This window comes from Miniopterus natalensis, chromosome 2 (genome assembly GCF_054644295.1).
Source record: "Miniopterus natalensis isolate mMinNat1 chromosome 2, mMinNat1.hap1, whole genome shotgun sequence".
Classification (NCBI taxonomy): domain Eukaryota; kingdom Metazoa; phylum Chordata; class Mammalia; order Chiroptera; family Miniopteridae; genus Miniopterus; species Miniopterus natalensis.
In genome coordinates, this window is record NC_142082.1 from 35,558,278 (window position 1) to 35,574,545 (window position 16,268).

General features: G+C 40.4%; 1 protein-coding gene across 2 annotated transcripts in view; it reads right to left on the reverse strand.

Moving 5' to 3' along the window:
• UBAC2 (UBA domain containing 2) overlaps positions 1-16,268 on the reverse strand; it is a 161,637-nt gene that overhangs the window by 11,143 nt on the left and 134,226 nt on the right. For both annotated transcript variants that reach the window (XM_087814257.1, XM_087814256.1), the window contains one exon: positions 3,271-3,393. In XM_087814257.1, coding sequence (XP_087670383.1) covers positions 3,271-3,393 — 123 coding nt within the window. The remainder of the gene's footprint in view (positions 1-3,270; positions 3,394-16,268) is intronic.

Sequence of the window (16,268 nt, forward strand, 5' to 3'; positions counted from 1 at the left end):
TACTTGAATTTGAGGACATTAGCCTACTTTTTAATCTGTCACCATAAATATCTTACAAATGCTGAGTTATTGGGCTTTATTTTCTTATTGGGTGGATATAATTTTTCTAGAAACTGTCTAATGGAGGTAGGAGAGAACTATGAACTATGGCTCCTTAATCCACTTCTCAATCCCAAAGAGCTGCCGAAATGATCAGCTGGAACTGAGAAGCTGCAAGGGGGAGGGGCTGGAATGGTTTATAAGGCAGTCAATTGTTTTCTTTCAGAAGCATTTGTGGTGGCCTAATCCAGAGTAGCAGTGAGAGCCCTGCCCAGGAGCCCCACCTGAGTTCCAGAAAAAGTCAGGACACAGCTTTGCCACAGAGACTTGGGGAGGAATGGCATTTTACTCTGGGGATAGGAATGGAGGAGGTGATGACATGGATGGTGTGACCAGCGATAAATGCTGACCTTGATTTGCTTTCATAAGATAGCATCATATAAACAGCAAGTGCTGGTGAGGGTGTGGAGAAAAGGAAATCCTCATGCACTGTTGGTGGGAATATAGACTGGTGCAGCTACTGTGGAAAGCAGTATGCAGTTTCCTCAAAAAATTAAAAATGGAACTGCCTTATGACCCAGTGATCCCACTTCTGGGAATGTATCTTAAGAAACCCAAAACACCAATGAGGAAGAATATATGCACCCTATGTTCATAGCAGTGTTATTTATAATAGCCAAGATCTTACTCTTTGTGACAGCATGGATGGAACTGGAGAGTATTATCCTAAGTGAAATAAGCCAGTCAGAGAAAGACAAATACCATATGATCTCACTAATATGTGGAATCTAATAAAAAAATAAACTGATGAACAAAATGGAACCAGAAGCATGGATACATGAAAGAGACTGGTGGGTGCCAGAGGGAAGAGGGAAGAGGGGAGAGGGGAGAGGGGAGAGGGGAGAGGGGAGAGGGGAGAGGGGGGTGGGGCGTGACAAGATAAAGAAGGTGAAGAGATTAGCTAAAGAACATACATGCATACCCCATGGACACAGACATAAGTGTGGTGAAGGCCAAGGGAGGGGGAGGTGGGAGTGGGTGGAGATGGGCAAAGAGGGGGAGAACGGGGGATATCTGTGATAGTGTCAACATTAATTTTTTTTTTTTTTAAAAAGAGAAAGCATTGTATGTGGAAGGAAATGTACAAGTGTTATTATTGTAATGCTCTAAACTTACATTTTTATAGATTAAAAAAAACAAACCTCTAATTTGAAATAATTTCAAACTTACAGAAAATTTTCAATAATAGGGCCGAAAACCCAATTACTCTTCATCCAGACTTAGGAAGTTATTTTGCCACTGTTATTTTCTCTCTGTCTCTACACATATGGTCACACTTGTGTTTCCTGAGCCATCTGAGACTAAGTTGCACATATCATGTCCCTTGACCCCTTAGTACTTCAGTGTGTATTTTATTTTCTAAGAACAAGAATATTCTTTTTCCTAACCACAGCCAGTATATATACCAAATTCTAGAAATTTAACATTAATAGAAAACTGTTAACTAATCTACAGTCCAATTTCATCAGCTGACTCTAGAGTGTCCTTTCATCTCCCACCCCCAACCCCTAATTTTCCAGCACAAAATCCATTCAGGATCATGTATGACATTTAGTTAGCATGCCTCTCTGGTCTCCTTCAATCTGTAACAGTTTGTGGCATTGGTATTGCTGAAGAACACAGGCCAGCATTTATGGAATGTCTCTTAGACTGGGACATTGCTTTTCCTTTATGAACACAGTTACGAATTTTTTATTGCAACACACGACTGATGTATCCTTTCCAGGGCATGCCCACAAAATGCTCTTTGTTCCCTTATTGGTAATGTTAATTCTGATAAGGTAGTTAAGCTGGTGTCCCATTTCTTCACTGCATAGTTACTATTTTCTTTTGTAATTAATAAGTAACTTGTGGGGAGAGATTTGAGATTATATAAGTAGCCTGTTCTTACATTGATGATTATTCCTTGAATAGACTTTAATTCTGATAGTTACAAAACTGTGATTTTCCAATAGCATTATTCTTTCTATATTTATTACTTTACATTCTACTGAAAGGAAAAGCATTTTCCTAACCCTTGCAGATGTATGTATTTATATAAATATTTATCTATTAATATCAGTATGAACTCATGGACCCCCCCGCCCCACCTGAGAATGGATTATATTATAGTGCTATCCTTATCTATTGTGATGCTCAAACCTGATGTCTCAGGTTTGACCAGTGGGACCCCCTTAGGCTGGCTCCAGTATTGTTGTGGCATGGCCCTCAGTTATGGAGCACTTCCTTAGTTCTATGCGTAAGGTGGTCTAGGTCATCTTGCACCTTCCTTACTCTGGGCCTGGACCCACAATTTCTCTAATGAGGCTGGGTGCCATTTGTGGGCAGAAGGATTTAGAAACCAGATCTGGGCACTGAGTGTGCTCAATGCTCCTGGGATGCCACTGCTTCTGATTCCTTTAGCTGACAGCGCTAAGATACATGTACATATGCTGATATCTCTAATTCCAATCCAGCCCACAGGGTTCTTTGTTGTCTTCCCCTGCTCTGTTGTTTATTTTTCTTCTTCAACAGTAAGATCAACTTACTTCCTCATTTGCTCAAATCCACAACACTTACAACATAATTTCAGAATTGCTGTACATATGCCACTATGAAAAATAAATCTATGAAGAATTTAAGATTTCTTTGTAGTTTTTTTTTTGTTTTAGATAGAGGACATATTACATTCAAAAGTTACTGAAATTAATTTTCCCTCCCTCCCCTGTGATTACATTATTCAAAATACAGTGGATTCATTTGTTTCTTTTTAGTTTTACTGTTGTCCCTATCAACTTGCATTTTGAATATGTAAAATATTAACGATTTCTAAAATCAAAACCATACAAAAGGGATTCTCAGAAAAGCACCACTCCCTCCCCATCCATCGCCTTCTTCTCTCCTTTCCCTTGTAGGGAACCAACTACAATAGTTTCTTGTATATATGAAGCATTATAGATTTTAAAATAAATGACTATAATGTACTTGTTTTTAAATCATGTCTTCCTCAAACTCATAAGACCCACAATAGCCAATAAAGGCCCAAAGTGTCTATCATTGCTACAGGTGGCAGTTTAACGGCTATCAAAAATCTCTGTATTTAGATGCTCAGTTTCTTTCGAGTTTTATTCACCAAAACTGCCTGAAGTTTGAAGCATTAGTTTGGGATAAGTACCAGGTGTTACTGATTACCTGTTCCTCAGAAACCTCTAGAGGAGGGGATGCTTGTTGTTCAGATCGCCGACCATCCTGATAGTTTATATTTTGTCGCTGGCGTAACGGAGGGAAAAGACGATTCCAGTTGATCATCCCTCCCTAAAAACAGACCAATATACAATGATCAGACACAGAAGGAGCAAAATTGTCATAATGCTTGGCAGAGCTTTCTCTTGCAATGCTGTCACATCTATAGACCGAGAAATAAAGTCATACTGATCTGCTGTATGCAAGCAATCCAAACCCGAAAGTATTGCACCACCCTTCAATCAATAGGATAAAATTGGTAGAATGCAGTGGGGACACAGAGAGAAAAGAAGGTAACGAGTCCTGCCAAAGTTATTTGTGCAATCTGTCTCTGAAAGGCAGAGAAGTTCCTAACTTCAGCCCCACTGTGTCCCTTCTGACTCTGTCCCATCTGCTGTCCCACCTCTGCTGACTCCGAGGACTTCAGGGACTTTCCAGGTGTGACAGAAAAGAAGGTATATTCACTGCAGGCAACCAGAAACCTGGGACTTCCTTCAGCAGATCTTGAAAATGCTCCTCTTCCCTCTATTTCTCTTTCAGCTCCTTTTCCTTTTATTTAAGTGCATTCTGAGCATGCTCAATGGAGGGAGACTTCAGGTGGAGATAAAACCTAGGTGGAAGGACAGGCTAGAGAATGTGAAGGTAACCCTTACACATGCGGATAAGAGGTTCAGAAGTAAGGATCAGAGCTGTCCTTCTGAGTGCCTCTATGGATAAGTTAAGATAGATGGCAATGTCACTTCTTGCTATCAATGAAAAGAAAACCACTGTGTGAAGAAAAATATGCACTACATGATGCTTTTTAAAAATCCGTATTTTAAGCTAAATGCCAATATTTTAATTTATCGATTTAAATATCTAGTTCTAGATTTAGGAAAAATTACAGACTAAGACAACCTGAAATTTTTCCTACTATAAATGCCTAACAAGGCTAGGTGAAATAAATATTTCATATGTATAGCTGAACATAAAATGAAGAAATGGAGGCCTGAGGGTGCCAGAAACAAGCTCTGGAAAACTGCAACAGGAGGCAAGCAAGTTACCAAGGACAGGGGTGAAAGAGTGAGCACATCCTGCTTACAACAGAACCTCCTGGGTTGTACCACCTATTTGGGTCTGAAGAGTTAGTGACTCTGAGCTCACTATCTACTTACAGGCACGACCCTCAAATGGCACCACCCTCAGTGAAAGAGAAGATGAGAAAAAACAAACGAAAAGGCTTATCCTCCTTAGGGAGAGAGTAGGAATCATGGCCTGCCTGAGGCTTGAGAAATTTGGGGTTCAAGTTATACTACACATGTGCTCTAAGAACCCATAAAAATTGGTTCTGGGACGAAGATGGATATAAGTAAGAAGCCGACCAGAAGCAAATATAAAATTACTGTGGAGAGACATTCTCTTACTCTGGGATTACATGTGATTTACAGATAAACTCCAGTGAGGAAAGACTCAGAATCCAAAACCCATGAGGAAAGAAAACATCACAAGCAAGAGTCAGTGTGTATAATAAATAGGAGGGTTAGATCCCTAAGAACCTAAACTTGGGACAATCTGAAAACAACTATAAAATCAGAAGTTTAAAAGTGACTAAGATACAGAGGATGACTTAAAAAAATACATTATAAAATTTTTTTGAAAAAATTAGGGAAATTAAAAATAAAGATGTTATGCAAAAATTTCTGGAAAAATATTTGCAGAAATAAATTCAAATATATTAGTGATCACAATAAATATACATGGACAAACTCACCAACTCAAAGGCTGAGATTCTCAATTTTGAAATCTCTCCTACCCTCCCCCCATACCCAACAGTAGACAAACCTAAATTACAAAGACATAGACAAGATGATGTAAAGAGATGGAAAAAGAAATATCAGAAAAGTGCTAAACAAAGAAAACTGATGTCTCTATATTTATGTAAAATAAATAGACCTCAAGGGCAAAAAAGGCATTACTAGGGATAAAATCAGTAGAATACATTGATATTTATCTAGAATGCAAAAGCATCAAAATATAGAAAGCCAAAATTAATAGAACTACAAGAGAATTGGAAACTTCCAGACATATATTTAATTTTAGCATATCTGGATAGATGAAGCTGACAAAAATAATAATATAGATCATAAATAATAAGTTTGTTTAAATGGATGTATATAGCCTGCACTCAATATTTAGAGAATATACATTCTTTTCCATCATACACAAAATATTTATAAAAAGTGACTGTACTAAGTCTTATATGAAATACCAAAACATAAATATCAGATTGTATTTTCCAACCACAATGCAATTAAATTAGAAATCACTATCAAAACTATAATATACAAAGTAAAAAGTCACACAACTGGAAATAAAAAATGGAAAGAATGTCCCATGTGCACTTGAGGAGAATTTATATTCTGCAGCTTTGGGGTGAAATGTTCTGTAAATGTCAATTAAATCTATCTGATCTAGTGTGTCATTTAGAGTCACTGTTTCCTTGTTGATTTTTTGTCTGGAAGATCCATCCAGTAAAGTCAATGAGGTGTTCAAGTGCCCTACTGACTGTATTGCTGTCAATCTCTCCTTTAAAGTCCTCCAGAAGTGTTGTTGGTTTTTTTTTTCCAGCCTGTAGACAGCATATATTTGGGTCATGTTTTCTTATCCATTCAGCTACCCTATGTCTATTTACTGGAACATTTAATCTATTTACATTTAAGGTTATTATTGACGGGTACTTATCTATTGCCATTTTATTTCTTTATGCCTATGTTTCTCTTTTCCTCTATTTCAACTTCTTATTATAGCAATCCCTTTAACATTTCCTGCAATGCTGATTTAACGGTGATAAACTCCTTTAGCCTTTTTTTGGTCTGGGGAAGCTATTTCACCATCTATTTTGAATGATAGCCTTGCTGGATAGAGTAGTCTTGGTTTTAGATCCTTGCTTTTCATTACATTGAATACTTCATGCCATTTCCTTCTGGCCTGTAGAGTTTCTGATGAGAAGTCAGCTGACAGCCTTATGGGAGCTCCTTTGTAGGTAACAAATTGCTTTTCTCTTGCTGCCTTTAATATTCTCTTTATGTCTTGAATTTCTGGCATTTTAATTATGATGTGTCTGGGCGTGGGCCTCTTTGAGTTCTTCTTGTTTGGGACTGTCTGTGCCTCCTGAACTTGTGTGACTTTTTCCTTGACCAGGTTCGGGAAGTTTTCTGCCATTATTTCTTCAAACAAGTTCTCTAACCCTTGCATACTTTCTACATCTTCTAGCACTCCTATGATGTGAATATTGTTATATTTCATGTTGTCCCACAGCTCCCTCAGACTGTCCTCCTGTTTTTAAATTGTTTTTTCTTTTCAGTTCTCTGAGTGATTTTTTTTTTCTATACTGTATTCTAATTCACTAATCTGATCTTCAGCTTCCTGTAATCTGCTGCTCATTCCTTCCAATGCTTTTTGGCCTGGACCAAAATGTCCAGATACATACCCGGATACATACACATCTAGTAAGATGCAAACATGCATAGGCATTAGAAATGACACACCAGCTACAGGACAGTGGGAAGGGGCACGAACCTTTGAATCTGTAATATTTTGTTTCTTCAAAGGGAGTGAGAGTGAAAGAGTAGGCAAAACCAAACCAACCCCCAATTTCTCTACTACTGTGATAGTAAAAAGGTGCTTAAAAAGCAGAAAGTTACAGGAGCTCTAGGTTCTAGGATGTTTTGACACTAATCTGCTCTTTAGGGTTAGATGTGAGGCTCTACAAACAGGAAACGCTTCCTTCACTTTGTCTTCTTCAAAAGCAATAACCACACATTTAAAAGAGGAAAAAGGAAACAGCTTGCATTTTGAGCAGCCGTTTTATGAAGTATCTGTTATTAGTGGCTAAAAAAGGTTTCCAAATATAATAAAATTTCTTGTGAAAAAAATGGTTAATTTTCCAACTGACAGCAGTAAGTGTTTGAAACACTTTATCAAGCAGAAATTACATAGAATAGAACTCCACCTCTAACGGCTTTGGCAGGTTTGGGAATGGGAAGATCAGGCAGTGACTACACTGAGAAGTGTCTACACCAAGAAGCTGGGGCATAAGAGCTCTCCAGTGGCTTTCAGGGGGCTCACAGCTCCCATAGGAGAGTAGGAGCAAGGTGCATGGCCTGGTCTTGCTCACATGGGGCTCATGATCTCCTGGGGAGAAGGCAAGGCATGCAGAAATAGAACAGTCAGAATGTGGTAAGATGGTATATGATAAAGGAGGAAGCTGTGTGGCATCAGGTAAAGAGCTACAAATGTTCAGAGTGGGCATCGATCAATTGCAAAGTATAAGGGTAAAACTGCACAGAGGATGGGGGCTGAGCTGACTTTTAGAGGATGAGGATGATTTAAACAATGGAGAGGAGAACCAGGCATTTTCCTCAAACTATTAAGACAGGGGACTAAGGATAGGTCAATACCTACTTCAAGGGTCAAGGCAATGCTAAGGAGTAATGATAGAGGAACAAAATGGTAGAGGAAACAATGATTGAGAGCAGTCTCCAGAGCCTGGGTTCAAATCCTATCTCTGGCACTTACTGTGTGACCTTAGGCCTTCTCTGAACCTTGGTTTTCTCATCTATAAGATGGTGATACACTTACCTCATTAGGATATAATAATAAATAAATGAATTAATGCAAGGAAAGTATTTAAAACAGAGCTTGAAAACTTCTAAAAGCTTATTATATATCAGCTATTATTGTTACCTAACATTTGCATTACGCCTTACAGTGTTTTTTCTTGTCTTCCCAACTTGACCACAGGATCCTGGAGGGCTGCAATTGGTCTATGCCCACTCTGAATGTTTCTAGTGCCCCTCAGAGCCATCTCTTCTACTTGTCCTTTAAATACTGGGGGTAAAATTTGTTCAGCCCTCCCAGGTGGCCAGTACAGCTCTAAGGTCAGAGCGGCCTGGGCTGATTCCCCAGCCAAGGAGGTGTTCTGTCAAAGAGCGAAATGGAAAACAATCACAGAGTAGGCATAAGGACGTGATGTGTTAGAACAATTAACATTTTTTTTCCTAAGAGAATCCTCACCTTATTTTTAAAAAGTTGGTCACTGGAAAAGAATTCACCTCTTTATCTTTGGTAATCTGAAAGTCTTTATCAGTGTGCTAGGTTTTGAAGCATAAGGCAGGTAGGCAGGGCCACATCTACTGCACTGTCTGTGGTTGCCTGTGGACCATGTTGGGGAGATTCTGGGGGAGGGTGTGGGTTCATTAGAAATGAGTAATATTACTGTTTAGTGATACCTGCCTTAGGCACAGAGGAAGCGAGGCGGCACCTATAGAAGGAATTACTAACCCTGCTATAGATCATGGTTTTTCAATATTCTTCGCATCATGGCACATATAGTAAAAGATGTATCTGTGTGACACACAGGACAGCCAAAAATACCTGTAACTAGCATGGAAGCTTAGGCTCTTCCAGCTGCCCCAAGGGCCGAAGGGATCAATATCTCAGCCTATCTGTGACAGTGATACAGTAGTTGGGAAATTCTACCCAGACTCTAAGGAAATACCTATACCTTTAATGTGAGCAGTTTACAATGGGGATGGACCACCACGGAGTTCAGGGGCAGAAAAAAACAGAATGTTTCAGTTGCCCCAGTAAAGGGAAAATTGGCAGAATTACTGAGCGTCTAATTTAGCTGGCGGTTCCTTAAGCAATGAAGCTAGAAAGAATTATAACAACATCCCTGCCTTCTGGAAGCTCATGGTCTGATATTCTAACAAATAGTTTTTTCCTTTTTCCTCCAGGTTACCAATAGCACCCTTTGTTTGATCCAGTGCAGCTCCCTCAGCTCTCTGCCTGACCTCCAGGGGCACTGGGCCCTACTGACCACTCCCTCCTTGACACCCCTGTCTGCACTTCTGTGTAACATACACTTTCCTGGTCTCTCAAGCCCTCTGGTGATGTCTTCTCAGTGCCCCTCAGAGCCACTTTCTTCTACCTGTCCTTTAAATACTGGTGTCCTTTAAGGCTCTGTTTAGGATGGTTTCTCTTCTCTGTCCATGTTCTGTCCCCAGGTGCTAGTGCGTCCCTAGGGCTTTAGTTACTATGCAAGTGATGCAGATGCCTAACCCCTCTCTCCAATCCAGGCACAGCACCCCAGAGTTACATAACCAACTGTTTCCTGGATACTTCTTAGATGTTTTAGAGATACCTAAAATAGAACACATCCCCCCCAAAACTCATCTTCAATCCCACATCTCTTCCAGTGTCTCCAATCTTGGGGAATGACATCAATCAACATCCATCCACTGCCTAAGCCAGATCACCAGGCTCTGTTAATTATAACTTCTAAATGTCTTTGGAATCCATCCATTTCTCTCAACCCTTTCTTGCCACCACCAAGGGTGGGGCAGCTTCAGAGTGATTTCCCTAAGATACAAAACTTATCCCGTTACTCCTCTACTTAAAAACCCTTCAATGGTTCCCCACTGCCTTTTAATTAATCTTAAAATATTTATTAATTCATTAATAGCAGTCACAAACTCATTACTTGCCAATAATGCCTTCCAAAAGAGAAAAGAGTTATGAGAAGAATGTCACTGTTTTCTATTTTTGCCAATCTCTTTAATGTCAGACTTAATAGAAGATAGTTGGATTCTCATATCTACTTTTGCATTCAGTTTGTTAGATGTTACTATGGCTTTTGACGTACAGAAAAAAAATCTAGCTACACACGGACATATAGCTGGGAAAAATAAAAGCAGAGTACATTAGGAGCCTTTTCAGGTAATTGCTAATATTCTTTGATACTACTCAAGTCCCCACTGCTTTTAGGCTGTAATCTGAATTTCATAACATGGCTTGCCAGTCCCCTGTTTACCACTCTCATGGTCTCTTTCACCACTCCCCCCCTCACATTCTAGACCCCCTCCTGGGAGCAGTCTCTGATGCCCCGAGTCTGAGGTTTGATGCTGCTTTTTCTCGCTACACTTCTCTACGGCAGCACTTAATACATTATACTTCAATCACGTATTGGCTGGCTGGGATGTCACAGGAGGATATAAGCTCCACAAGGGCCAAGACTAACTACCTTGCCCTTGTCTGTAGACTCAGCTCCATGTGCCACCTGGCATATGTAAGTACTTAATAAATATTCGCCGAATGACTAAATGAATGGACAAATGCATAGTAAAGCATAATGCTGAGTTAAGTTCTATGGACTTTTCTTCAGCAAGGGCCTCAGAGTTAGCTGGAAGATGGGGACCTAGGTGGTAGGTTAATAATGAATGTTGGGATGGAAGGGTTGGGAGGGGCTAAAGCAAGGAGGCTCAGAGAACAAAGCACACAGCTAACACATTCGTTAAGGACACGAGGCACCATCTACCTCCAACAGGAACTAGTAGTTACAAAGAAACATTGCTGGAAGGCCCTGGGGGTGCCAGTGAAATGACAAATGGTAACTCATCATAAAGAGGGTATTTGTAACCCACTGTATTGCTTCCCAGCGCTCCTGGGAAGCTGCAGCTTGTAGTGGGAGTATGAATATGCTTAATTTCATTCACTTACCTTCTATGTGCAGTGTGCTGCACAGGGGCCACTTCTGTGACGAGCAGAGAAGTGACTAACTTCCCACGGCCCGGAAAGAGCTTAGCTGAGTTGACAAAACAAAGGTACACTAAGAACTAAACATGTGCTCACTTCACTAGCACATGGATTGAAAAACTGGAACAATACAGGGAAGATTAGCAAAAACTAAACAAAGACACTGAGGATGCCACATGTGATTAAGGACTATGTGAGGGGTATCTTATTATATTTAGAACAAATAATAAGCACTACTAATATAGAGGAAAGAGATACTACTGAAGGTGGCTGTCATCAGCAATAACTTCATGGCAAAACTGGAAAAAAAAGAAAAACAAAACAAAACAAACCCCACTGCCACTGCCACACACACTAGCAATACATTCATTCATCACTTGGATAAAAGAGAGAGGGGCAATTATGAAGCTCAGAATGAATCCTATTACATATTTGGAAAACAATTCATTGGTAATGCCTTAAAATATGAAGAAATCATCAGAGAAATGCAAATTAAAACAACAATGAGATATCACCTCACACCTGTCAGAATGACTATCATCAATAAATCAACAAACAACAAGTGCTGGTGAGGATGTGGAGAAGAGGGAACCCTAGTTCACTGCTGGTGGGAATGCAGACTGGTGCAGCCACTTGTGGGAAACAGTATGGAGGTTCCTCAAAAAATTAAAAATGGAATATGGAACAGTAATACCACTTCTGGGAATATATCTTAAGAAACCCAAAACACTAATTTGAATGAATACATGCACCCCTATGTTCACTGCAGCGTTATTTACAATAGCCAAGATTTGGAAGCAGCCCAAATACTCTTCAGTAGATGAGTGGATAAAAAAGCTGTGGTATATTTACACAATGGAATACTACTCAGCCATAAAAAGAAGGAAATCTTACTCTTTGCAACAGCATGAATGGACTTGGAGAGCATTATGCTAAGTGAAATAAGCCAGTCAGAGAAAGATAAGTGCTATATGATATCACTCATACCTGGAAACGAATAAACAAAATAAACTAACAAACAAAATAGAAACAGACTCACAGATAGAGAACAGACTGACAGCTGTCAGATGGGAGGGGGGTTTTGGGGCTGGGTGAAAAAGGTGAAGGAATTAAGAAAAACAACAACTCATAAACAAAGACAAAAGTATGGTGATTACCAGAAGGAAAAGGTGGGTGGGGGGAGGTATAAGAGGGTAAAGGGGGATAAATGGTGATGGAAGGAGACTTGACTTGGGGTAATGAAAACATAATACAATATACAGATGATATATTATAGACTTGAACACCTGAAACCTATGTAATTTTATTAACCAATGTCACCCCAATAAATTCAATAAAAAAGGAAAAATATATGAAGAGTCGAAGCACTGAACAGCCTGAATCTAGCCATGTAATATGAAGGGCCACAACCCTCTCATTTGTACAGAGTGTTATAAAAACAGTATATTACACTATCTTTTTGGGCTGTTTAGCATCAAACAGTCTTAGCAGGACTTAAACAAAAATCTCATGATAGACTTATAGCTGTCTCATTTTTTCTTTGTGGTTTACCCTACTGACCAGTTTTGGGGGCTCAGATAACTGTATATCTTACCACTTTTCTCAGCAGAGCAGAAAGCAGTTTCCACAGTAGTAGTATCAGGTGAAATGCATCACTTTGCTCAGTTTTTAGAGCCTTTGGCTTGGGAGGTAAAAGTTTCCATCGGCACTACTGCTCTCTGCCACGTCTTTTCTTCCTTTCTCTTGCTCTGGTTGGCTAGAGTTCTGAAGGCCATGGCTTCGCCTGTCCATCCCATTCTTGAGTTGGGAGGTCCAGGTCTATGGGTCCTGGACTAGGGACTGAACTGAGATAGCAGCGAGGAGAGGGCAGCGAGGAGGCATCTAGAGAGTCTACTATGAAGAAGCTAGAGAGTCTACTATGCATTGGCCTAGGATGCAAGTCAACAAGCTTTGGCTTTTGCTGCTTCCTGCAAGGAACACTTCAACTGTTGTGTGAGCCAACAGACATGTGTCCTGAATCTTGTGTGTTTGAGTGATGACCTTTCTCTTGAGAGGCCTGAGTCTCCTGCTCTTACTTCTCCTGAGAACGGGTACAATTTTAACAACAGGCTAAATTAGTTTCAACTTCACCTGCAAACTCAAGAGACACAGGTATTTTCCCTTTGCTTCAACAAAGCACCTGGTAAATCCCTGTTGGGGGAGACACACTGGGGCAGCGGAAGACTGTAAAAAGAACAAGAGGATTCAAATTTCGCTTTTGACCAGTCACCCTACCAACAGGCCCTGAGTAAACAGTTTCATTTCAGCTTCCTGTCCTTTGGCGGGGGTGATGATCAAGTGTGGTATTGGGAATGCGCGCTGAGCCGTAGACTGAACACACTCATTTGCCATTTAGGAGAAGCTGGCTGGCGAGCCCCTCTTCAAATGGTAACCCTTTCATCCAGAGAGAATCAGAATCAAAGATGTCCTCACCTTTTTGGGGGTTTGCTTTTATTTTGGTAGAGAATGGGAACACTCAACGTTTTCTGTGAGGAGGTGGAGGTGAGGGGTGGTGTGAGGGAGATAGTGGGCTCCCCACGGACATCTGGCATAGGAAGGTGACACCTATCTCTTGGCTTAAGGCCTTTTTACCATCTTAATTTGCATGACATGCTCATGAACACTGAGCACAAGTTACGGTAAGGACTGCACAAGATAAGAACTTCGATACGGTTTCCCTGAAAATATGAATAAAACAACATCTTTCAGTATGGGGATTACTGATTTCTGTATTATATCTCTTGTTTTTCCCCCGTCTGCCAACTTTTTGGTCATGTATTTTTCCTTCTTTATTATTTTATTTATTATTTTTTATTCCCTCACCCGAGGGTTTTTTTTTTTTAAATTGATTTTAGAGAGAGAGGAGGAGAGAGAGAAAACCATTGATATGAGAGAGAAAGATTGATTGGCTGCCTCCCCTGCAAACATCCTGAATCCCACAACCTAGGTATGTGCCCTGACCAGGAATCGAACCTTTGACCTTTCAATCAACTGAGCTACACTGGCTAGGGCAGTTTCCTCCTTAACTTTAGCTCTGCACAAAAATTAAATAAAGTCGAAATTAAAATTAGTTCTGGTACTTGTTACCAGTATGTGTTCTGATGTAAAAGAGGTGAAACTCGTTATTAAAAATGAGATTGGTGATTACTCAAGATTTCCGCTCTGTTTTTACATCTCCTCCCCCACAGAGTTCATCCCATTTTCACATCTTCAGTGATCACCTCTCATTCCCTTACTTGTCCTTCAACAAGCACTGTGCTGGGAGAACTGCATCTTTCCTGTCAATATTAGATCAGCATTGCCTGAAAGCCTGGGGACATTTGGACTCAACTCTCTTCTTTATGCATCAAATCCAGCCAATTCTGAAGAGCCACTGATTCCTCCTTTGAATGGTGCTGCCACTGTATAAGTCCTCACCCCACTCTGAGATTAAGCCAACAGCCACTTGGATGACATCACTGCCACTAATATTGCCCCAATCCATCTGTACAGCACTGCAGGTGAGTCTTCACTATAAGCCCTTCCACAAAGCCACTGCCTCGACTGAAACTTGTACTGCATCACATCTATTCTCTCCTGTTCTGAAGGCCCTCCCAAACCAGCCCACCATAAACTGGTTCTTACCTCTCCCCTGCATGTTCCTTCCACTCACTGGGTCCCTCATGTATTGCAGACTATGTCTGCTTAAATTGTGCCTGTCACCCAAAATACCCTCCCCTGCTCCCTTGGACCACCCGTCCCCCGGCCAGTTTGTGTGGGGACCAGCTCTTGTTCTTTATCTGTAACTGGCTTCTTTCTGGGCAGTACAAATTCTTACTGCTTTTCCCCCTCTGCCAAACTTCTACAGAACTGGTCAAGCTGCCAATCTTGGGAGAATATAACACTGAGTCTAGGTTTCCTCATCTGTAAAATGGGAGGCTGGACTAGATGATCCTTAAACTAATTATGAGTTGCCTCTTCCTAATCAATATATTAAAAAATAAATGGAAGCCAAGCAGTTCTCTCTCAAAAACAGATATTCACTGTTCCAACAGGAACTTGTGGCCCCTGTCAGAGCTGTTGTAGTAAGTATTGTAGGCAGACACTGATCTAGACAACCTCCATTTTATACTCTCCTGTGCTTCTCATGAGTTTTACCTGCATTGACCAAGGATCTCTAAGGAACCTGAGCTCCCTCAGCAACCACTCCTAGTAGAACTGCAGCGGTGGACAGTTTATAAACTAGGAAGGCCAATGCAGGGAAGTGAGGCGCTGTGCAGTGGCCTCTCAGCCCAAAGCCACAGACTATGCCTGCACCTGCCACCCCCCCACCCTGGGAATCCAGTTTCAACATGAGTGCACACACTACTATCACTTAAAAAGGATGATTTTTTAAAATCTCAGTATCGCTAATCTATGCTCTTATCTAGGACAGGAGATCTTGACTCACTACCTCGGAAATTCCTGGGCTCTTGCTTCTTTATTCACAAATATGTCCATAAGCCACAGCACCAAGCTGCAAGGTCTGTACCTGGGGTTGGTTCCATGAAATTCAAGGCTTCTCAAGATGAGCAGAAGGATTTTTCCTGAGAAACTCAGGGGTGCCCCAGCGCTCTGTCCTGCACTAGAATTGTTTTCTGGTTTTGAGGGAGGAACACTTGTAAACTAATTATGAGGACGATTTTTCTAATAAACCCTGGTTTAACATGATGTCTGAGTCAGGGAACATTTCTAAATTCAATCATGGTTTTAAAAGGTGATAAAAGAAAAAAAATTATAAGAATAAGGGTTGTTTATACCTTCTAATGTCTCCAAAAACCAAGCACATCATCACTATTTACTTGTTTTCTTAAATACCATGAGACTGTGCCATGTTCTTCTTTCTCATGAAGATACCATGGTAGGATGGAAAACAGAAATGAATTTCTCAAGGTCACTTAATGAGTCAGTCTTGGAAAGGGATTAGAATTTAGACTGATCCTATCTTTGTCAGAAAGGTCAGTATGATCAACTACCAGTGTACCCAAAACATTAACCATAGCTTTTGCAAGGAGGTACAGATTGAGATAAACAGCTTACCTTTAATTTCACTGGAAAATAGAGTTCTAGCACCTGATTTTCATGTAGTTGGCAGATTTTTATCAACTAAGCACTAGTAACTTATTCCACACCTGATACTATACACTTCATACTCATAAGAGAAAAAAGTCATAAAAGAGCTAGCTAGCTCTAACTGATTAGATTGCTTTTTGACAAGGCAGCACAGCAACTTGACAAGAACTGTTTTTAAAACAAATTGCATCAAAAAGTGAAACAGCAAACGAAGCTAAAAAGGAAAAGTGCTGAGAAGTGTG